The sequence below is a fragment of the Mya arenaria genome, chromosome 11 (genome assembly GCF_026914265.1).
Source record: "Mya arenaria isolate MELC-2E11 chromosome 11, ASM2691426v1".
NCBI classification, from domain to species: Eukaryota; Metazoa; Mollusca; class Bivalvia; order Myida; family Myidae; genus Mya; species Mya arenaria.
Genome location: NC_069132.1, coordinates 4,480,677 through 4,506,284, shown reverse-complemented (window position 1 = coordinate 4,506,284; position 25,608 = coordinate 4,480,677). Strand labels below are relative to the sequence as shown.

Genomic DNA, 25,608 nt, shown 5'->3' with positions numbered 1-25,608 from the left:
GCACTACTATATATCAGTATCTGGGCCTGCCCTACTATACATCACTATCTGGGCCTGCACTACTATACACCACTATCTGGGCCTGCACTACTATGCATCACTATCTGTGCCTGCCCTACTATGCATCACTATCTGGGCCTGCCCTACTATGCATCACTATCTGGGCCTGCACTACTATACATCACTATCTGGGCCTCCACTACTATGCCACACTATCTGGGCCTGCACTACTATACACCACTATCTGGGCCTGCACTACTATGCATCACTTTCTGGGCCTGCCCTACTATGCATCACTATCTGGGCCTGCACTACTATACATCACTATCTGGGTCTGCACTACTATATATCAGTATCTGGGTCTGCACTACTATATATCAGTATCTGGGCCTGCACTACTATGCATCACTATCTGGGCCTGCACTACTATGCATCACTATCTGGGCCTGCACTACTATACATCACTATCTGGGTCTGCACTACTATATATCAGTATCTGGGCCTGCACTACTATGCATCACTATCTGGGCCTGCATTACTATGCATCACTTTCTGGGCCTGCACTACTATGCATCACTTTCTGGGCCTGCCCTACTATACATCACTATCTGGGCCTGCACTACTATACATCACTATCTGGGTCTGCACTACTATATATCAGTATCTGGGCCTGCACTACTATGTATCAGTATCTGGGCCTGCACTACTATGCATCACTATCTGGGCCTGCACTACTATACATCACTATCTGGGCCTGCACTACTATACATCACTATCTGGGTCTGCACTACTTTATATCAGTATCTGGGCCTGCACTACTATGCATCACTATCTGGGCCTGCGCTACTATACATCACTATCTGGGCCTGCGCTACTATACATCACTATCTGGGTCTGCACTACTATGCATCACTATCTGGGCCTGCACTACTATACATCACTATCTGGGTCTGCACTACTATATATCAGTATCTGGGCCTGCACTACTATGCATCACTATCTGGGCCTGCGCTACTATACATCACTATCTGGGCCTGCGCTACAATACATCACTATCTGGGTCTGCACTACTATGCATCACTATCTGGGCCTGCACTACTATACATCACTATCTGGGTCTGCACTACTATATATCAGTATCTGGGCCTGCACTACTATACATCACTATCTGGGTCTGCACTACTATATATCAGTATCTGGGCCTGCACTACCATGCATCACTATCTGGGTCTGCACTACTATATATCAGTATCTGGGTCTGCACTACTATGCATCACTATCTGGGCCTGCGCTACTATACATCACTATCTGGGCCTGCGCTACTATACATCACTCTCTGGGTCTGCACTACTATGCATCACTACCTGGGCCTGCACTACTATACATCACTATCTGGGCCTGCACTACTATACATCACTTTCTGGGCCTGCACTACTATACATCACTATCTGGGCCTGCACTACTATACATCACTATCTGGGCCTGCACTACTATATATCAGTGTCTGGGCCTGCACTACTATATATCAGTATCTGGGCCTGCACTACTATACATCATTATCTGGGCCTGCACTACTATGTATCAGTATCTGGGCCTGCACTACTATGCATCACTATCTGGGTCTGCACTACTATATATCAGTATCTGGGACTGCCCTACTATGCATCACTATCTGGGCCTGCACTACTATGCATCACTATCTGGGCCTGCACTACTATACATCACTATCTGGGTCTGCACTACTATATATCAGTATCTGGGCCTGCACTACTATATATCAGTATCTGGGCCTGCACTACTATGCATCAATATCTGGGCCTGCACTACTATGCATCACTATCTGGGCCTGCGCTACTATACATCACTATCTGGGCCTGCGCTACTATGCATCACTATCTGGGTCTGCACTACTATGCATCACTATCTGGGCCTGCACTACTATACATCACTTTCTTGGTCTGCACTACTATATATCAGTATCTGGGCCTGCACTACCATGCATCACTATCTGGGTCTGCACTACTATATATCAGTATCTGGGCCTGCACTACTATGCATCACTATCTGGGCCTGCACTACTATGCATCACTATCTGGGCCTGCACTACTATACATCTCTATCTGGGCCTGCACTACTATATATCAGTATCTGGGCCTGCACTACTATATATCAGTATCTGGGTCTGCACTACTATATATCAGTATCTGGGCCTGCACTACTATATATCAGTATCTGGGTCTGCACTACTATATATCAGTATCTGGGCCTGCACTACTATATATCAGTATCTGGGCCTGCACTACTATATATCAGTATCTGGGCCTGCACTACTATATATCAGTATCTGGGCCTGCACTACTATACATCACTATCTGGGTCTGCACTACTATATATCAGTATCTGGGCCTGCACTACTATATATCAGTATCTGGGTCTGCACTACTATATATCAGTATCTGGGCCTGCACTACTATGCATCACTATCTGGGCCTGCACTACTATGCATCACTATCTGGGCCTGCACTACTATACATCACTATCTGGGCCTGCACTACTATATATCAGTATCTGGGCCTGCACTACTATACATCACTATCTGGGCCTGCACTACTATACATCACTATCTGGGCCTGCACTACTATACATCACTATCTGGGCCTGCACTACTATATATCAGTATCTGGGCCTGCACTACTATATATCAGTATCTGGGGCTGCACTACTATACATCATTATCTGGGCCTGCACTACTATGTATCAGTATCTGGGCCTGCACTACTATGCATCACTACCTGGGCCTGCACTACCATGCATCACTACCTGGGCCTGCACTACTATACATCACTATCTGGGCCTGCCCTACTATGTATCAGTATCTGGGCCTGCACTACTATATATCAGTATCTGGGCCTGCACTACTATACATCATTATCTGGGCCTGCACTACTATGTATCAGTATCTGGGCCTGCACTACTATGCATCACTACCTGGGCCTGCACTACTGTACATCACTATCTGGGCCTGCCCTACTATGCATCACTTTCTGGGCCTGCACTACTATACATCACTTTCTGGGTCTGCACTACTATGCATCACTATCTGGGCCTGCACTACTATACATCACTATCTGGGCCTGCACTACCACGCATCACTATCTGGGCCTGCACTACTATACATCACTACCTGTGCCTGCACTACCATGCATCACTATCTGGGCCTGCACTACTATACATCACTATCTGGGCATGCACTACTATATATCAGTATCTGGGCCTGCACTACTATACATCACTTTCTGGGTCTGCACTACTATGCATCACTATCTGGGCCTGCACTACTATACATCACTATCTGGGCCTGCACTACCACGCATCACTATCTGGGCCTGCACTTCTATGCATCACTACCTGGGCCTGCACTACTATACATCACTACCTGTGCCTGCACTACCATGCATCACTATCTGGGCCTGCACTACTATACATTACTATCTGGGCATGCACTACTATATATCAGTATCTGGGCCTGCACTACTATGCATCACTATCTGGGCCTGCACTACTATGCCACACTATCTGGGCCTGCACTACTATACACCACTATCTGGGCCTGCACTACTATATATCAGTATCTGGGCCTGCCCTACTACACATCACTATCTGGGCCTGCACTACTATGCCACACTATCTGGGCCTGCACTACTATACACCACTATCTGGGCCTGCACTACTATGCCACACTATCTGGGCCTGCACTACTATACACCACTATCTGGGCCTGCACTACTATATATCAGTATCTGGGCCTGCCCTACTACACATCACTATCTGGGCCTGCACTACTATACATCACTATCTGGGCCTGCACTACTATACACCACTATCTGGGCCTGCACTACTACACATCACTATCTGGGCCTGCACTACTATACATCACTATCTGGGCCTGCACTACTATACATCACTATCTGGGCCTGCACTACTATATATCACTATCTGGGCCTGCACTACTATACATCACTATCTGGGCCTGCACTACTATACACCACTATCTGGGCCTGCACTACTACACATCACTATCTGGGCCTGCACTACTATACATCACTATCTGGGCCTGCTCTACTATACATCACTATCTGGGCCTGCACTACTATACACCACTATCTGGGCCTGCCCTACTACACATCACTATCTGGGCCTGCACTACTATGCACCACTATCTGGGCCTGCACTACTATACACCACTATCTGGGCCTGCACTACTACACATCACTATCTGGGCCTGCACTACTATACATCACTATCTGGGCATGCACTACTAAACACCACTATCTGGGCCTGCACTACTATGCATCACTATCTGGGCCTGCCCTACTATACATCACTATCTGGGCCTGCACTACTATGCATCACTATCTGGGCCTGCACTACTATACATCACTATCTGGGCCTGCACTACTATACATCAGTATCTGGGCCTGCACTACTATATATCAGTATCTGGGCCTGCACTACTATGCATCACTACCTGGGCCTGCACTACTATACATCAGTATCTGGGCCTGCCCTACTATACACCACTATCTGGGCCTGCACTACTATGCATCACTATCTGGGCCTGCACTACTATACATCACTATCTGGGCCTGCACTACTATATATCACTATCTGGGTCTGCACTACTATATATCAGTATCTGGGCCTGCACTACTATGTATCAGTATCTGGGCCTGCACTACTATGCATCACTATCTGGACCTGCACTACTATACATCACTATCTGGGCCTGCACTACTATACATCACTATCTGGGTCTGCACTACTTTATATCAGTATCTGGGCCTGCACTACTATGCATCACTATCTGGGCCTGCGCTACTATACATCACTATCTGGGCCTGCGCTACTATACATCACTATCTGGGTCTGCACTACTATGCATCACTATCTGGGCCTGCACTACTATACATCACTATCTGGGTCTGCACTACTATATATCAGTATCTGGGCCTGCACTACTATGCATCACTATCTGGGCCTGCGCTACTATACATCACTATCTGGGCCTGCGCTACAATACATCACTATCTGGGTCTGCACTACTATGCATCACTATCTGGGCCTGCACTACTATACATCACTATCTGGGTCTGCACTACTATATATCAGTATCTGGGCCTGCACTACTATACATCACTATCTGGGTCTGCACTACTATATATCAGTATCTGGGCCTGCACTACCATGCATCACTATCTGGGTCTGCACTACTATATATCAGTATCTGGGTCTGCACTACTATGCATCACTATCTGGGCCTGCGCTACTATACATCACTATCTGGGCCTGCGCTACTATACATCACTATCTGGGTCTGCACTACTATGCATCACTACCTGGGCCTGCACTACTATACATCACTATCTGGGCCTGCACTACTATACATCACTATCTGGGCCTGCACTACTATACATCACTATCTGGGCCTGCACTACTATACATCACTATCTGGGCCTGCACTACTATATATCAGTATCTGGGCCTGCACTACTATATATCAGTATCTGGGCCTGCACTACTATACATCATTATCTGGGCCTGCACTACTATGTATCAGTATCTGGGCCTGCACTACTATGCATCACTATCTGGGTCTGCACTACTATATATCAGTATCTGGGACTGCCCTACTATGCATCACTTTCTGGGCCTGCACTACTATGCATCACTATCTGGGCCTGCACTACTATACATCACTATCTGGGTCTGCACTACTATATATCAGTATCTGGGCCTGCACTACTATATATCACTATCTGGGCCTGCACTACTATACATCACTATCTGGGTCTGCACTACTATATATCAGTATCTGGGCCTGCACTACTATGCATCACTATCTGGGCCTGCACTACTATGCATCACTATCTGGGCCTGCGCTACTATACATCACTATCTGGGCCTGCGCTACTATACATCACTATCTGGGTCTGCACTACTATGCATCACTATCTGGGCCTGCACTACTATACATCACTATCTGGGTCTGCACTACTATATATCAGTATCTGGGCCTGCACTACCATGCATCACTATCTGGGTCTGCACTACTATATATCAGTATCTGGGCCTGCACTACTATGCATCACTATCTGGGCCTGCACTACTATGCATCACTATCTGGGCCTGCACTACTATACATCACTATCTGGGCCTGCACTACTATATATCAGTATCTGGGCCTGCACTACTATATATCAGTATCTGGGTCTGCACTACTATATATCAGTATCTGGGCCTGCACTACTATATATCAGTATCTGGGCCTGCACTACTATATATCAGTATCTGGGCCTGCACTACTATATATCAGTATCTGGGCCTGCACTACTATATATCAGTATCTGGGCCTGCACTACTATATATCAGTATCTGGGCCTGCACTACTATATATCAGTATCTGGGTCTGCACTACTATATATCAGTATCTGGGCCTGCACTACTATATATCAGTATCTGGGTCTGCACTACTATATATCAGTATCTGGGCCTGCACTACTATGCATCACTATCTGGGCCTGCACTACTATGCATCACTATCTGGGCCTGCACTACTATACATCACTATCTGGGCCTGCACTACTATATATCAGTATCTGGGCCTGCACTACTATACATCACTATCTGGGCCTGCACTACTATACATCACTATCTGGGCCTGCACTACTATACATCACTATCTGGGCCTGCACTACTATATATCAGTATCTGGGCCTGCACTACTATATATCAGTATCTGGGCCTGCACTACTATACATCATTATCTGGGCCTGCACTACTATGTATCAGTATCTGGGCCTGCACTACTATGCATCACTACCTGGGCCTGCACTACCATGCATCAATACCTGGGCCTGCACTACTATACATCACTATCTGGGCCTGCACTACTATATATCAGTATCTGGGCCTGCACTACTATACATCATTATCTGGGCCTGCACTACTATGTATCAGTATCTGGGCCTGCACTACTATGCATCACTACCTGGGCCTGCACTACTGTACATCACTATCTGGGCCTGCCCTACTATGCATCACTTTCTGGGCCTGCACTACTATACATCACTTTCTGGGTCTGCACTACTATGCATCACTATCTGGGCCTGCACTACTATACATCACTATCTGGGCCTGCACTACCACGCATCACTATCTGGGCCTGCACTACTATACATCACTACCTGTGCCTGCACTACCATGCATCACTATCTGGGCCTGCACTACTATACATCACTATCTGGGCCTGCACTACTATATATCAGTATCTGGGCCTGCACTACTATACATCACTTTCTGGGTCTGCACTACTATGCATCACTATCTGGGCCTGCACTACTATACATCACTATCTGGGCCTGCACTACCACGCATCACTATCTGGGCCTGCACTACTATGCATCACTACCTGGGCCTGCACTACTATACATCACTACCTGTGCCTGCACTACCATGCATCACTATCTGGGCCTGCACTACTATACATCACTATCTGGGCATGCACTACTATATATCAGTATCTGGGCCTGCACTACTATACATCACTATCTGGGCCTGCACTACTATGCCACACTATCTGGGCCTGCACTACTATACACCACTATCTGGGCCTGCACTACTATATATCAGTATCTGGGCCTGCCCTACTACACATCACTATCTGGGCCTGCACTACTATACATCACTATCTGGGCCTGCACTACTATACACCACTATCTGGGCCTGCACTACTACACATCACTATCTGGGCCTGCACTACTATACATCACTATCTGGGCCTGCACTACTATACATCACTATCTGGGCCTGCACTACTATATATCACTATCTGGGCCTGCACTACTATACATCACTATCTGGGCCTGCACTACTATACACCACTATCTGGGCCTGCACTACTACACATCACTATCTGGGCCTGCACTACTATACATCACTATCTGGGCCTGCACTACTATACACCACTATCTGGGCCTGCCCTACTACACATCACTATCTGGGCCTGCACTACTATGCACCACTATCTGGGCCTGCACTACTATACACCACTATCTGGGCCTGCACTACTACACATCACTATCTGGGCCTGCACTACTATACATCACTATCTGGGCATGCACTGCTAAACACCACTATCTGGGCCTGCACTACTATGCATCACTATCTGGGCCTGCACTACTATACATCACTATCTGGGCCTGCACTACTATGCATCACTATCTGGGCCTGCACTACTATACATCACTATCTGGGCCTGCACTACTATACATCACTATCTGGGCCTGCACTACTATATATCAGTATCTGGGCCTGCACTACTATGCATCACTACCTGGGCCTGCACTACTATACATCACTATTTGGGCCTGCCCTACTATACATCAGTATCTGGGCCTGCACTACTATACATCACTATTTGGGCCTGCACTAATATACATCACTATCTGGGCCTGCCCTACTATGCATCACTATCTGGGCCTGCACTACTATACATCACTATCTGGGTCTGCACTACTATATATCAGTATCTGGGCCTGCACTACTATGCATCACTATCTGGGCCTGCACTACTATGCATCACTATCTGGGCCTGCACTACTATGCATCACTATCTGGGCCTGCACTACTATACATCACTATCTGGGCCTGCACTACTACACATCACTATCTGGGCCTGCACTACTATGCATCAATATCTGGGCCTGCACTACTATGCATCACTATCTGGGCCTGCACTACTATATATCACTATCTGGGCCTGCACTACTATACATCACTATCTGGGCCTGCACTACTACACATCACTATCTGGGCCTGCACTACTATGTTTCACTATCTGGGCCTGCACTACTATGCATCACTATCTGGGCCTGCACTACTATGCATCACTATCTGGGCCTGCACTACTATGCATCACTATCTGGGCCTGCACTACTATGCATCACTATCTGGACCTGCACTACTATACATCACTATCTGGGCCTGCACTACTATGCATCAATATCTGGGCCTGCACTACTATATATCAGTATCTGGGCCTGCACTACTATGTATCAGTATCTGGGCCTGCACTACTATGCATCACTACCTGGGCCTGCACTACTATACATCACTATCTGGGCCTGCCCTACTATGCATCACTTTCTGGGCCTGCACTACTATATATCAGTATCTGGGCCTGCACTACTATGCATCACTTTCTGGGCCTGCACTACTATGCATCACTATCTGGGCCTGCACTACTATACATCACTATCTGGGCCTGCACTACTATGCATCACTTTCTGTGCCTGCCCTACTATGCATCAATATCTGGGCCTGCACTACTATACATCACTATCTGGGACTGCACTACTATATATCACTATCTGGGTCTGCACTACTATGCATCACTATCTGGGCCTGCACTACTATACATCACTATCTGGGTCTGCACTACTATGCATCACTATCTGGGTCTGCACTACTATACATCACTATCTGGGCCTGCACTACTATATATCACTATCTGGGCCTGCACTACCATGCATCACTATCTGGGTCTGCACTACTATACATCACTATCTGGGCCTGCACTACTATATATCACTATCTGGGCCTGCACTACTATACATTACTATCTGGGCCTGCACTACTATATATCACTATCTGGGCCTGCACTACTATGCATCACTATCTGGGTCTGCACTACTATACATCACTATCTGGGCCTGCACTACTATATATCACTATCTGGGCCTGCACTACTATACATCACTATCTGGGCCTGCACTACTATGCATCACTATCTGGGTCTGCACTACTATACATTACTATCTGGGCCTGCACTACTATACATCATTATCTGGGCCTGCACTACCATGCATCACTATCTGGGCCTGCACTACTATGCATCACTATCTGGGCCTGCACTACCATACATCACTATCTGGGCCTGCACTACTATGCATCACTATCTGGGCCTGCACTACTATACATTACTATCTGGGCCTGCACTACTATGCATCACTATCTGGGTCTGCACTACTATACATCACTATCTGGGCCTGCACTACTATATATCACTATCTGGGCCTGCACTACTATACATCACTATCTGGGCCTGCACTACTATGCATCACTATCTGGGTCTGCACTACTATACATTACTATCTGGGCCTGCACTACTATACATCATTATCTGGGCCTGCACTACCATGCATCACTATCTGGGCCTGCACTACTATACATCACTATCTGGGCCTGCACTACTATGCATCACTATCTGGGCCTGCACTACTATACATTACTATCTGGGCCTGCACTACTATACATCATTATCTGGGCCTGCACTACCATGCATCACTATCTGGGTCTGCACTACTATATATCAGTATCTGGGCCTGCACTACTATGCATCACTATCTGGGCCTGCCCTACTATGCATCACTATCTGGGCCTGCACTACTATACATCACTATCTGGGCCTGCACTACCATGCATCACTATCTGGGCCTGCACTACCACGCATCACTATCTGGGTCTGCACTACTATATATCAGTATCTGGGCCTGCACTACTATGCATCACTTTCTGGGCCTGCCCTACTTTGCATCACTATCTGGGCCTGCACTACTATACATCACTATCTGGGCCTGCACTACCATGCATCACTATCTGGGCCTGCACTACCATGCATCACTATCTGGGTCTGCACTACTATATATCAGTATCTGGGCCTGCACTACTATGCATCACTATCTGGGCCTGCACTACTATGCATCACTATCTGGGCCTGCACTACTATACATCACTATCTGGGCCTGCCCTACTATGCATCACTTTCTGGGCCTGCACTACTATGCATCACTATCTGGGCCTGCACTACTGTACATCACTTTCTGGGTCTGCACTACTATGCATCACTATCTGGGCCTGCACTACTATGCCACACTATCTGGGTCTGCACTACTATGTATCACTACCTGGGCCTGGACTAATATGCATCACTACCTGGGACTGCACTACTATGCATCACTATCTGGGCCTGCACTACTATACATCACTATCTGGGCCTGCACTACCATGCATCACTACCTGGGCCTGTACTACTATGCATCACTATCTGGGCCTGCACTACTATACATCACTATCTGGGTCTGTACTACTATGCATCACTACCTGGGCCTGTACTACCATGCATCACTATCTGGGTCTGCACTACTATGCATCACTATCTGGGTCTGTACTACTATATATCACTACCTGGGCCTGTACTACCATGCATCACTATCTGGGTCTGCACTACTCTGCATCACTATCTGGGTCTGTACTACTATGCATCACTACCTGGGCCTGTACTACCATGCATCACTATCTGGGTCTGCACTACTATGCATCACTATCTGGGTCTGTACTACTATGCATCACTACCTGGGCCTGTACTACCATGCATCACTATCTGGGTCTGCACTACTATGCATCACTATCTGGGTCTGCACTACTATGCATCACTATCTGGGTCTGTACTACCATGCATCACTATCTGGGTCTGCACTACTATGCATCAGTATCTGGGCCTGTACTACTATGCATCACTATCTGGGCCTGCACTACTATTCATCACTAACTGGGCCTGTACTACTATACATCACCATCTGGGCCTGCTCTACTAAACATCACTACCTGGGTCTGCACTACCATGCATCACTATCTGGGCCTGCACTACTATACATCACTATCTGGACCTGCACTACAATGCATCACTATCTGGACCTCACTATCTGGGCCTTCACTACTATACATCACTATCTGGACCTGCACTACAATGCATCACTATCTGGGCCTGCACTACTATACATCACTATCTGGACCTGCACTACAATGCATCACTATCTGGGCCTTCACTACTATACATCACTATCTGGACCTGCACTACAATGCATCACTATCTGGGCCTGCACTACTATACATCACTATCTGGACCTGCACTACAATGCATCACTATCTGGGCCTTCACTACTATACATCACTATCTGGACCTGCACTACAATGCATCACTATCTGGGTCTGCACTACTATGCATCACTATCTGGGCCTGCACTACTATACATCACTACCTGGGCCTGCACTACTATACATCACTATCTGGGCCTGCACTACCATGCATCACTATCTGGACCTCACTATCTGGGCCTTCACTACTATACATCACTACCTGGGCCTGCACTACTATACATCCCTATCTGGGCCTGCACTACTATACATCACTATCTGGGCCTGCACTACTATACAATTTTTATAATTATATGTGGTGACATTAACGTGCATTTAAATGGAAATAATTGTGACATTGCTTCCTTGACGTTTTAAGTAAAAACAGCTTAACCAACTGTAAAAGCACTGGACTACCATATACCATTAAACTCACACTAAAAACTCTTGACTATATCATTGTAAGCATATCGCAAACAGATTTAGTACTTTATAATACTGTTATAGATAATGATTGTACATGTGTACCTGATCACTTGCCTATTGTTACTCATTGTATCTGAAGATCGAAGCCATGATCCTGATCTAACGAAGGAAGTACAATCAGCTGATGTAGAATTAGCGGTTAAGATTCTGAAACTACGCAAAGCACCTGGCCATGAGGATATCACATCAGAACACCTAAAACATAGTGGCAACGTTTTACACAGATACCTAGCAACAGTTATTCACAATGATGATAAATAGTTAGTATGTGCCTGAAAGTTGTAAAATGGAATTATAATCCCAATACACAAAGAAGGAAAACCTAAAACAAACCCCAGTAGTTATAGGCCCATAACACTATTACCAGTTATATACAAACTGCTTGAACACCTGTTACACAAACGATTGACTCACTGGCGTTCTCTACATAAATGTACAGCTCACAAATAAGCAACAAAACGCCTACCAGAAACACCTCGGATCAATTACTGCTTCCTTCAACCTACAAGAATCGATCTACGAGAGATTCGAACTTGGGTCAAACGTCTATGCTGCCCTACTTGACACTGCCGGAGCTTTTGACAATGTACCACACAGTGCAATAATCATTAAAATGAAAAAAGGGATAAAAGGAACGTTTCTACGCTTAATTGCGAACATGTACAGTGCCCTTAAAGGATACGCTTTGGTAAATGGTATAGCTTCAAAACACTTCGATGTAAAGCAAGGCATCCGACAAGGGGGAGTACTTTCCACGTGGAGTTATCTCTTCTTTATAGACGGTCTCCTGAACAAACTTGAAACTACCGGAAACGATCTTACCCTTAATAACAGTATGCATTGCGGTAATCCTACGCTTGCAGACGACTTGGCACTGCTATGTGGAAATAAAACATCATTAGAAAAGCAATTGGATGTTGTGAAACAAAATGCTAATACGTGGGGATATGACTTCAATGTTACCCAGCAAACACATGACGTTGGATCGACGTCGGATATAGGTTGGATTTAGGTCGCGACGTCGGCGACTTAAATACAACGTTGTATCAACGTCGAACTCACGATGTCAGTCCGACGTCGCAATTAGACCTCGAACCGACGTTTTGATTTGGTTATTGTTTGTAATAAGTTGTATTTTATCAAGTTAATACATGATATACACATGAAGTAGCAAGAAGTTGCTCGAAAATTCGTGATACTGCTGCAAATAAATACTAAAACTAGATCATTTTATTATTCAAGTTGCTTCCCTTGTCTGTGCCCTTGGTTTCTGTAATTTCCGCATGGTGTCGCATGTTTATAGTCTTTTTTCTTTCTTTTGATTTTGTTGTTGTTAAAATTCATCTTGTTGAACAAACATTAGCAGAAATACTTATATCGATAGCTTCAAATCATTTAGATTATTCCGAAAACAATGCATGTTTAATTCCTTATCTTAAAATAGACGCGCGCAATTTTGAAACCATTTCGATCCGCCATATTGCTCATGTAGTGTACGAGAGATAAGGAGTCAATTACTCCTCTAGAGACTTGACTGTTGATATTTCAGTAATACAACAAGATAAGTTAATACAATGCATATTTAACGGTTTATAGCAATAATTTTCTGTTGTTTTACAAGGCTGTTTCAATTTGAATTTAGCATACATGTAATTCAACCCGATTCGTCCTTTTTGTGTGTGAAAACAATGTTTATTGTTCTCTTAAATAAAATCTGATTTTTTTTAGATAAATATTAGTCTTTTTTGTGTAACTTTGGTCAGAATCAGAAAGGCGCAGTTTTGTGTTGTATGTATACTGATATTAAACTAGTTTGTTATTTACCATTATTATTATTGTTCATTGTAAAATTCACTGTCATCCAGCAAAATTGTATATATTGTTATTAAAAAGATTTAAAAAGATTGTAATTATGACTGGTTGATTCAATAGTAAGAGGTATCTTAATTACCTTCATATTATTCTGAGTGTACCATTTTTTGACAGATTAAATATGACGGATGATGTAATGCCAGGCTTTAAAGTGAAGAAAATGACTTTCCAAACGCAGTTTTTCAAGGTGTTCAAGGTAATACTTGCTAAGTCAAATCTGCTTCTTGACATTTAATTATTTTATTATTAAAGTGAGTACCACGTATAGTCTTGTGCATTCACCTCATAAAATAGCACTGGTGCCCGTTCAAGGAAAACAAAGTAACTATTCACTGAAAATGATTTAATCCGCGATAGCTTTGATCACAGATTCTAGTCACTGAAATTAAGTACTAGTATAACCATTAAGAGACAATGAAAAAAAGCCAGCAGATATTGCACCAAACCTGGAGAAATTTTGATGTGTGGAATTTGATATCAAAACTTCAGCAATTTCAAGTCAATATCATCTTATTTAGCAACATTTTTATGTATTTTAGCAAGTGTTACTGTGATATCTGCAACTGAACATGGGGTTGATTGGGCAATTGGATCCTGTCTGAAGTACGCTCCAGACGAACATGGAGGTGGAGGACAAACTGTTTACACAAGTTAATAAACTCTGTCTTTAAACTTATAAATTTACCATATGCCATTTAATTTGATGTGCCTTTATCATTCAACAGTTTTAGTGTGTGTATAGATTTGTTGTGAAAATAAAACTTGTAAATTCTCTGAGTTGTTTGTTACATAATGAATGTTGGTAAGTCCTGTGGTAATTCCTAATTACCTGTTACCTCTGTGGTATACATGATTATACAATGGATTTTGGTCGTTATCACGACGTTGTTCCAACGTCGTTACTCCAACGTTGTTTCAACATCGTAACTCTGACGTTGTTTCAACGTCGTGATTCCGACGTCTAAAAAACTTTCAATTTCAACCAATATATAACGTTTATCCTACGTCAGTTTCTGACGTTGTTACAACGTCGTTCCGACGTCAATTGTTTGCTGGGTAACAAAAGTATAGCCATAATTTTTAGTACTAATAAACATATTAATGCAACAAATATTAAATTCGGCACTGAACATATAACCAGCACAGGAATATGGAGGTTATTCGTTGCCAAAAGTCCAAACGTGTAATTCCCACAATGAGCTTCTTAATCGTACTAAATATCTCTTACATTTGTCAATGTAGACGTGCTATTTGTTGTTTCTATTCGTCAGTTTTTCCGTATTGATTTGTCATTTGTCATTATAGTAGTCAAAATGTATATTTGTCAGATCTACCCTGTATAAACTCACTAAAACATAGATCGTATAACTTGCCTTTAACAATATGATGATGTAATTTAGAAAGCCGAATCATGCATATGTAAAACTGCAATCCTACAGTCGACACTCGCATTCGTAAAATGAACGTTTGCTGTCCAACAAGTCCAGGTTTACAAAAGTCAATTGACAAGTTCAGAATTACAAGGATAGACGATTTCGCCTATACCTTGTGGCGGAGCTAACGAATCAGATTTTCTTTCGTTTATTTCCGTCGAATCAAGCAAGGGAGATAACATCTTCGCCTACCTCCAGTAAATTCCCGGTTGTAAGTCCGAGTACTCTCTTTTTATTTCACAATAAAAACTAAAATTAACTTTATCTTTTATTTTATTTTGACGATCAATGTTCTTAAATGGGTTATAAATCACCATATTATTTAGTCAATTGCAGTTGGGTGTATCTGAGTTGGGCTCACGGACCAAGATTTATACTGCCACTGTCAGTTGTTTTTTTACTTACATACCCAAGCAAGCAAAAATTGTTCATTTATTTTATTTTCAAGTGGACCATGTGCGGCTCGTTCAGTGGGGGGGGGAGCTGTAGGGCCTGTGCCCCCCCCCCCCCAGTTGGCCCGCAAGTTAATTTAAAGGTTAATTTTTTTGTCAATATTTCTCAGAAAAAAATACTTAATTACGCCATAATGCACCAATTCAGACTAAAATATTTAGAATATTCTAGGGGGAGTACCCCTAAACCCCACTTCCCACATTTTAAACATATTAATGTCATGCCCACTCGAGGGATCATGTCCAAAAAGTTGTGCCCCTAAGTAACGCCCCTCTAACGCAAGTCCCTGTTCAAAACCTGCTCCAGCAAACCCACGAAACTTTTGATGGACATCATAATGATATCCACCTAGTTTTGTCTGATGTTATACATTTACTATCTTAATAAGCATGTATGGTGTAAACGTGTAATTTCAATACATCATTGAAACAAAATATCCATGTGGATGGAAGAACAGCCCTCCAACCCACTTGTGTCCCCCAGTTATGAATTACGGGATCTGCCACTGTGAACCATAACAATCAAGTGGGGGATTTCAAGAACATGAAAAAATAGATATCGTGAGTCTTGTAATAATTGTTTATTAGCAATAAATTGACTTCATCATTAAAATACTTTATTAATTACCTATAAAATAATATTCGTTACAGTATAATGTAAAAGTTATATGAAGTTGTAATCTAAGTATATTTTATCCATACAGTTCCAGCTACCAGGTAAGAAACCTCTGGGGCATCTTAGTGAATAATTTCAACTTAATGAAAATTTAGATTTTTTTCTTCATAAATTTTAAATTATCTAATATTACTTGCAATCTTAAACATTGCAAAAAGGCAAGAAAGTGTCCTCTAATGGTAGAATTTAAAATAATGTTTATAGTAATTTAAAGCTGCACTCTCACAGATTGACAGTTTTGACAACCTTTTTTTTGTCCCAGACTCGGCTGATTTTGGCAGCAATGCTTTCTATACAAATGATAAGATTACTCACACTAAAACATATCTAAATTGTTTGGAAAACTGCCGACATTTTTCATTTTTCCTTAAACGTTACTGTAGTATCACTTTTAGCCATAAAACATCAATTTGCGAACGTAAAACTGAAAAACTGTATCTGATCTTTTGTCAGCAGTCTTATACCACTGGTATCCAGACATTAACGCAAAAATTGGCTAATTCCAAAACAAAAAATAAAAATAGTTGTCAACACGGTCAATCTGTGAGAGTGCAGCTTTAAAAGAAAAATAAGACAATGGGACTTTTCATTCTTAAAGTATTATTTAATGCTAATGACTTACATTTTGTTGTGTTTGAGTCAAGTATCATTTTGCATACATCTCATTTCATGTCATATGTGCGTATTAATTACTATTATATAGACAAAACATGTTGTAATATCATATATTATTTTATTCGACTTGAAATAATTTATAATCCATCATGTTTCCAAATCATAGTCCATAATGTCATAATATAGATGATTCGTAATATCCATAATAACGTTCGCAATGTCCATGGTCCAAAGTATCCATAATTGGTTTAAATAGAGCCGAGTGATAGCGGAAATTTCCGAAAGACGTAAGGAGGAGTTAAGACATGGTTTAGGCGGAGTTAAGACATGGTTAAGGCGGAGCTATCTATAAATAAAATTAAATTCATCTCGTAAACATGTTGAACTGCGAATGAAAAGTCACCACCATACAATGTACTTTGTAGTACTACGAACTGAAATCTGTCTTCTACACACCGCAATGTAAAATCGGCATGTGACTTTCACAGAATGACGTGTGTTTAACATACACAACTTTATAAACACGACTGAATCGTCTGTTGAACGAGAATAAAACTCCAATTGGTACAGTGAAAAATGAAAATGTGCAGTGTAAAATGTAAACATACAACCGATGAGTTGGCGGTTGTAAAATGTAAATTGGTAAATCATCAATGTTACAAACCTAAAATACACACATACACGTCTGGACTTTTGGCAACGAGTAGCCTCCATACAGGAACAGTAAAGCACGTTGGAATCATACTTGAAAGTACACTGAAATGCACCAAAGCAATTGACGAACGAGACAGAAAAGGACGGGCGTCTCTATTTTCAATCCTCGCGATGGAAAAGACCACCGGTGACGTTAACCCTCTAACACTTAGCCAATTAGTCCAGAAAGTATGTATACCTACAGTCTTGTACGGTTCCGAACTCTGGCATGACATATCAGGGCATGATCGCTTGAAGCTTGAAAAATACATCAGATTAGCTGCTAAACGTATACAACATCTACCAACGTGGTCAAGAACTGATATGACATTGAGTCTGCTAGGATGGTTCCCGTTAGAGCTGGAGGTCGATAAGCGCAAACTTACGTTCCTACAAAAGTAATGTACCCTTCCTAGTGAACACTTAACTCGAAGAATATTTAATCACAGACTTAATCTGTATGTGTTATGAGGATTCAAGCACCAACGAGGATTCATACCAAGCGTTGTGAGTTTGCTTATTCAGTATGATATGTTCAACTACTTACTGGTATATATCCGCACATCAACATTCCCTAGTAAATATAGCTGGAAGAAAATCGTTCGTTTTAACCTTAAAGAGTATGTAGAGACGGACCCTGAAGGTCGATGGGTGATCGCGGTGGTCGGCGATTCAATCCAGGACTCGCTCAGTTACTGACTCGATTTCACCTACACGCGCTGGCTCGGCGCCGAGTACCCGGAAGGTGACTGCCGCCTCTACTCATCGATGCAGGAGGCCGTCGAAGTCAAAACCATTGAAGACAATGAAACCTATTTCGGTTTTCCAGAAACTACAGCAGCAGGTAATTGCAGTTATTTTCATTTACCACATCACGGCGGGCAATCATTGCCTTATGTCAATAAAAAGCCACTCACATGTAAAGAAAATGCTTAAACCTAAGGTACGAGAACAATTCTCACTAAAATCCAGGTTTTTACATTGTCAACACTAACATATACAATGTAGCAAGTTGTGCAAGTTCTAGACGATCAGATTTTAAATTTATTTAGAACTTTTTTATTTAAAACAACTCATAGCCATTCCTATGTGGAACTACATTCTCTAATTTTTAAAATTTACTCGTATAAACCTCTAAAAATGAAAAATAAGAAACCATACTCACTGTTTACATCCATATTCCACTCATTGGCACTATAACGGAAGACGCGTTGGAGCATTTTCAACACAACAAAAAGTTATGGCTCCAATGATTGCCCGCCGATCACATTTTAGCCTAAAAGTATGTTATAATTATAGGGAACTTCTTTTTATGCGCAGTCCCCCATAGTCGCTATTTGTTAATCTGATCTTAAAAATGTCGTTGTTCAGTTTAAAGTTAATTTTCGCCCCGTCCAGCCGTCCAGTATTTGACTTACAAATGAACAACATTGGTATAACAGACATTCACATGTCAAGTTCTAAACACTTGTATATAGAAAACATATTGCATATCCACTGCGGAACATAAACAACAAAATAATAACTAATTTTAGAATAATGTATGACTCGCTAAATTAACTTTCTGTATGAGCGCTAATTAATATGACCCCACTCGAAAAGTAAGATATTATTTGTTTTCTAGCCATACATTAGGCACACATGCATTCAAGCGCAGTGTTATGTAGACATCGGTTCCAACTGCAGCTTATGTCATTATAATAGATTCATTATTTCAATTACAGATCCTTTTATATCCAACGCGTCTGTATACCTCTTCGATGTGAATGAGGTCCCGGGGAGGTACAACGTTGAAGGATGGTGCGACTTCAGTTTCCCGGGCAAGTACGGTCGTAATGAGGCGTACGTCATCATCAACTACATGATGGAAACTGATGTCGCCTCGTACAGTGTAAGCTTTGGAAAACATTTGATTTGTATATTTTCACAAACCTAAAACCTCTTCTTTTTTGCTATTTGCAATTCTAAAATCCCAATATTTACAAAGTGGGTGCTTCATAAACCAATTGTTTTAAGAATAGTAGGTTTGCACTCAAAATAGATTTAAGATTTTATTTCCTCAAAGTTAATTCAATTAAAATACTGGAAGCAAATACGCAGTAAATTAACAACAAGAAATGTCACAGAACATTTTCACCCCGCGACTAAGATCTTAAATAAAGCGGTCCCTATTAAAGTATTAGCAAATGTGTGTTCCTAAGCGATACGATATACCATTGACACGTTTCAACTTTGACAACTCGTATGTATATCCGACTGCTTTTATGATGACCAGGGTGGAATGGTGTTGATGCATGGTATGACGGGAGAGTTTACGTTGGCGCAAATGCATGATGCCTCCTTCACCACATCCAGCATTGAATTTTATGTTGCAACGACTAAGAAGCCTGTTCAGATGGAAAGTTGCTACTGCCTGTTGTTTTCCCGTGAGGCTGATGCCCGCGCAATGGTTGAGACGCTATATCAGGTCACTGAGGCATCCCCAACACCAGGCGACGTGGGGTCAACGTCGACAACTGTTTCATCGGAGGCATCCACTACCACTGACGGCCCGGAGTCATCCACTACCACTGACGGCCCGGCGTCATCCACTACCACTGACGGCCCGGAGTCACCCACTACCACTGACGGCCCGTCGTCATCCACTACCACTGACGGCCCGTCGTCATCCACTACCACTGACGGGCCAGAATCATCCACTATCACTGACGGCACTCAGTCCGACATTACCACTGGCGGCATAGGGTCCACCACTTCCACTGGCGACCAAGAGTTCACCGCAACCGCACTGCACCACGACCATGTCTACCTTACTAGATCGACAAACACCGGTATTTCCAACATGCGTTATAGCTATTTACATTATTTCGTTTTCACACAAGATCTCTTTCTTCACATGCCTTTGATATTTATCATAAGCCTTAATTATCCACGCATTATCTATTTAAAGCTGCACTCTCACAGATATACCATTTTTACAACTTTTATATTATTGTCTTTGAAGGAGCAATTTTTTGCGTAAATATCTGCATATCAATGATAAAAGATTGCTGACAAAAAAATCAGATCGGAGATTTTCATATTTTTCGTTAGAAAAATATGTTTATGGCTTAAGAAAAATGCATAAAACATCGATTTTTGAACTTAAATATTAAAATCTGCGATCTAATTTTGTTGTCAGCAGTCTTGTATATATAACTGGTTTCTGTTTTTTTTTTTGCAAAAATTATTAAAAAAAAAACGTAAATTTAAATCTACGAACACTGGTTGAGTTCTTTTACAATCCTATCAAACATATAAATCTCGTTTTTGTCTTCCGCCACAGAAATTATTTTAACTGATGACGTCACAAGTCCGGGTTACCCCAAACTTGTACGAGGACGACGCATGGTACGTCTCACCAGGCCGGACAACCACGCTCGGGAAACTCGCCTGAAATCAGATTGGTAACTCAATTATTTTGTTTTTATACAATAAGTTGAGTTGTTTCATGCAAATGGAGTATTTGTGGACTAATTTTAAGTGAAGAACATTTGCCACAATTGGCATTTAACACACACTACACCGTTTCGTCTGAATGAAATCCTTCGAACGAATGTCAGATTCATAAACAATTACCTATCTTCCATTGTGTCTACTGACATTAAGGTTTTTGAAATATCAAATATCAAGTCAGGCCTTTAAAGGGACCAGACACCAGATGAAAAGAAAAAAAGAGAAAATCGTTCAAAACGTTTAAAAATAACGTCGGTGTATTTATCGACACTCATCACGTGACCTTCTCGTGTTAATATATCCACAACAACACAACATGGATAGTGTAAGGAAGCGGAAAACTGCTGCGAAAAAACGTGGACACAGAGCCCGACATACTGACTTAGATATTTTGGCATCTTAACAATACATTGATAACATCACGTGATAATGTCATTTATTCAATCACGTAAAAAGAAAGCAGTACTTAAGTGACCATTATCGTTGTTAACGCTTACCAAAATTGTGGTCTTCCAGGACGACATTCGAGCAAATATCAACATTTGTTGAAGGGTTCCAACTTTTGGTATCATAGTGTTATCTCCTAATGATTTGCCACAGTTTAGTCGTACAAAAAAACAAACGCATTTTACAGAAAAAAAGATATTTATATGTTATACATGTTATGTCTTAATACTTTAAAACAATCATCTTATTTTACCACGCTATTAAGATAAAAGAAAGCTTCCAAAGGCTTAATACAAGCACTCGTGAACATAAATCACGCCTCCGACTTGAATGACGCCATGGGTCCAGGACTGGTCACGCGGTGACCCCATATTTTTCCAAATTGAGTCACTATTTATAGTACCAAAATGGCGTCTGTGTTCTGATTCCCATGAAAATATGAAACATTTCCAAGAGAGAGTTGGCGTCTTGATCGATGAATACAGGTTACGGTGTTAGTTGGTGACCCGATATTGGAGAAACGGGGCACAATAAACATGTTTATTAAATGGATGTATTTACTTTGCCCCGGTCAGCTGCTTACCCTGTGACTTATAAAACTGTTTTTTCCTAGTGTACTAACAACTGAAACCAAATAGTCATACTAGCCGTGTACATACCACGTTGACCGCGTTCGGGTATTTGTGAGGCATGAAGAGTATGCCGCCACTTTTCTGGTACACGTGACCGGCCTTACAAGGGGTGCCCTTCAACAGGAAGTCAAGGTAGAAGCACGAGTAAGCGACGAACTGGGGCTCCGTGCTCCACACCTCCAGGTACCTCCCCGTGTTTTTGTGCTCCGCCCTGCACGTGTAAGGGTGAGTTTCAATTATGTGTTGTCAAAAAAAGCATTGTGTTTCTTCGAAGAGCTTGATATAAAGCATGTGCATATCGAGGTCAATTTAAATGAAACTAAGAATCACTGGTTGGTTAAATAATAATAATTATTATTAATCAGTGCATAGGTTTAATGATCGGATGTATTGTCTGATCCTAGAGCATTACGATGTCTTGTTTATACATTTATTAATTATAATATAAATCTTCGCTACAGTGAAACTGAACCATATGACGTGGCACGCCATCCCTGTACTCCAGACAACAGGGTGGTCACAATAGATTTTGCTCAGATGAGATGAGCTTAAATGTAAAGTGGTAACCTGGCAACGAGTCTTTTCTGTCCGTCATGTCCTTGAACGAGATGCGAGTGGTGGAGCCCGTCTTTCCCGGGCATGCGCTCTAACACGTCGCCTAGCAACACCGGCTTCCGGAAGTCGAACAAGCTGCCCTCTACACTCAGAATTTTGCCTGAGTGAATAAACACAGAATGCTATTACAGCTGATTTAACCTACATTAATAAGATAACATTTAAAAGAACAAACCATCAGACATGCTTTTCCTTTGCTTCGTGCAGAGCTAGCCACACACTAGTGACTATAGTTTAATGAATTTTATAAACATATATAAGTATTTATGTCTTTGTTTGATATTAATAAGATGTATATTTAGACCAATGACGTCAGAGCCAATTGTCTTATCGTCTTAAATCATGTGACCGAAACTTTAAACCACGTGACTAATATCAGCCAATCAAGGCACTCCTATTCCATCACTCTTCGTTCAGATTCAAAGCGGAACCACGCTAAAAATTTTGGAAAACCACCTCCTCCTCTCCTCCTCTCCTACAACGTAAGACATTATTGGCTCACCTCACATTTTGAATTTATTTTATTTTTATTTTCTTATTCCTTTTGATTTTATATTTTATATTTGTTCTTATATTATGGCGGTTTTTTAGCTGTCCAGATATGGAAAAATAACTTTAAACTTCCGGCATTCTAGAATAAATGCCCTTATTTCAATTCAAACAAGTGTTGTTATTATTGTAATGTTCTTGGAGTCATAAAGGCCGGAGCCCGGAAAGTAAACATTTCCGGATAGTACAGTTGGGCGTAGGTTTTTATGTTATACGTACAAAGTAAATAGTGTTATCGTCTGAAAAGTAAGTTGAGATTTTACACTTCGTTTGAGCTTTAAATAAAAGGATAATCAAGTAAACGTCTATTTTTCATATTTCAAGAATGAAACAAATCAACTTCTTCTGTCTCAGTGAAAGTTATAAAGAATTTGACTATTTACCGTAAAAACGGTTTTCGCCATTATCGCTATTACTTCTTTATATGATTTCGTGTATTTAATACTAATGTTATGGTTTTAGTATTAAATGTCTAAATTTAGCTAGTAAATGATTAATTAATACGAATAAGTTGTATTCTTAATAGTTTTCTACGTTTTCGTATGTTTGATAAAGTTGACACCCCTACTCTGTAACGCTAGTTATATATAATGGTTTCACCCTTAGAGCTTGTTAAGAATGGACCATTCCATTCTGGTCACGTGATGTGAGGGTATATAAGAAGCGAAATGCATAGAATTAGTTAGTTCGTGTCTCGACGCCGATGTGAGAACATCAAGTTAATAATATATAGGGATTCTTTGAAGTATCTTTTTGTACTGTTTAGGGCGGGTTCTGAACTATTGGAGGCTAGGAGAATTAAAGTGAAGCATTGCGCTACAGCTTCTAGTTTCCAGGTTCGGACATCCGTGGGGTTTCTTTTTGGCCTCTTAGTAAGCCTGGATCATTGCGATACAGACGGAACAGGGTCAATGGTTTGATTCCCCGTAAAAGCTATACATTTAGGACTGTGGGTTTCGCTGATATATTGTGATTGGTTTATGAGCGTTTTGTATGCTGGTCCTGTTTGAAGTTACAGCATAGTTGTTGTAGTGTTTCTGTTTGTTCGTTCTTGCTTTTGGGATAATTGAACGTTGATTTTTGAACCATTATAATTATTTCTCCAATCATTCGGTTTTGTAAGCAATCATTGTCAATCACGTGTATATAATATAAATTTCATACTTAATTTTTGGGACAATGCAGTCCGAGAATAGGTTTATAGTTTAATTTAATGTAGCGTGTCCGAGCTAGCTAGGGAAGAAACGTTACAAAATTTGGCGCCCAACGTGGGGCAATATAGATTCATAGCAATCTAGCTTACCCCTGAATACTCAAGAAGCATGGACAGCCCAAACCAGAACGAGGTTTCGAGGCTGATCGACGAAAATGCTGTCTTGAAACAAGAAATTACAAGGCTTAAGTTGGAGCAGGAAATTTCGTCGTTGCAAAAGGAGCTCGATAAAACTGCAGCACCGAGCATGACGTCTACGCCCAAACCTCAGCTTAAACCACGCATAAGGTTTGATATAAAGAGTGGATGATGCTCAAACTGGCTATAGCAATTTTTCGTCTCCAATAGCGGATGAGACCCTGGACAGGAGCATGGACAGACATGTTACCCAGCGTAT

The 25,608-nt window shown here is 41.8% G+C and overlaps 1 protein-coding gene across 1 annotated transcript in view; it reads right to left on the bottom strand.

Annotated features, from left to right (window-relative positions):
• Window positions 1-20,297: 20,297 nt before the first annotated feature.
• The window catches only part of LOC128208912 (galactose mutarotase-like), a 14,877-nt gene continuing 9,566 nt past the window's right edge, over window positions 20,298-25,608 (bottom strand). The window contains exons 6-8 of the mRNA XM_052912619.1: window positions 23,402-23,549; window positions 22,862-23,045; window positions 20,298-21,692 (exon numbers count right to left, since the gene is read on the bottom strand). Of these exons, the coding sequence (XP_052768579.1) occupies window positions 21,594-21,692; window positions 22,862-23,045; window positions 23,402-23,549 (431 nt within the window). The 3' untranslated portion in view covers window positions 20,298-21,593. The remainder of the gene's footprint in view (window positions 21,693-22,861; window positions 23,046-23,401; window positions 23,550-25,608) is intronic.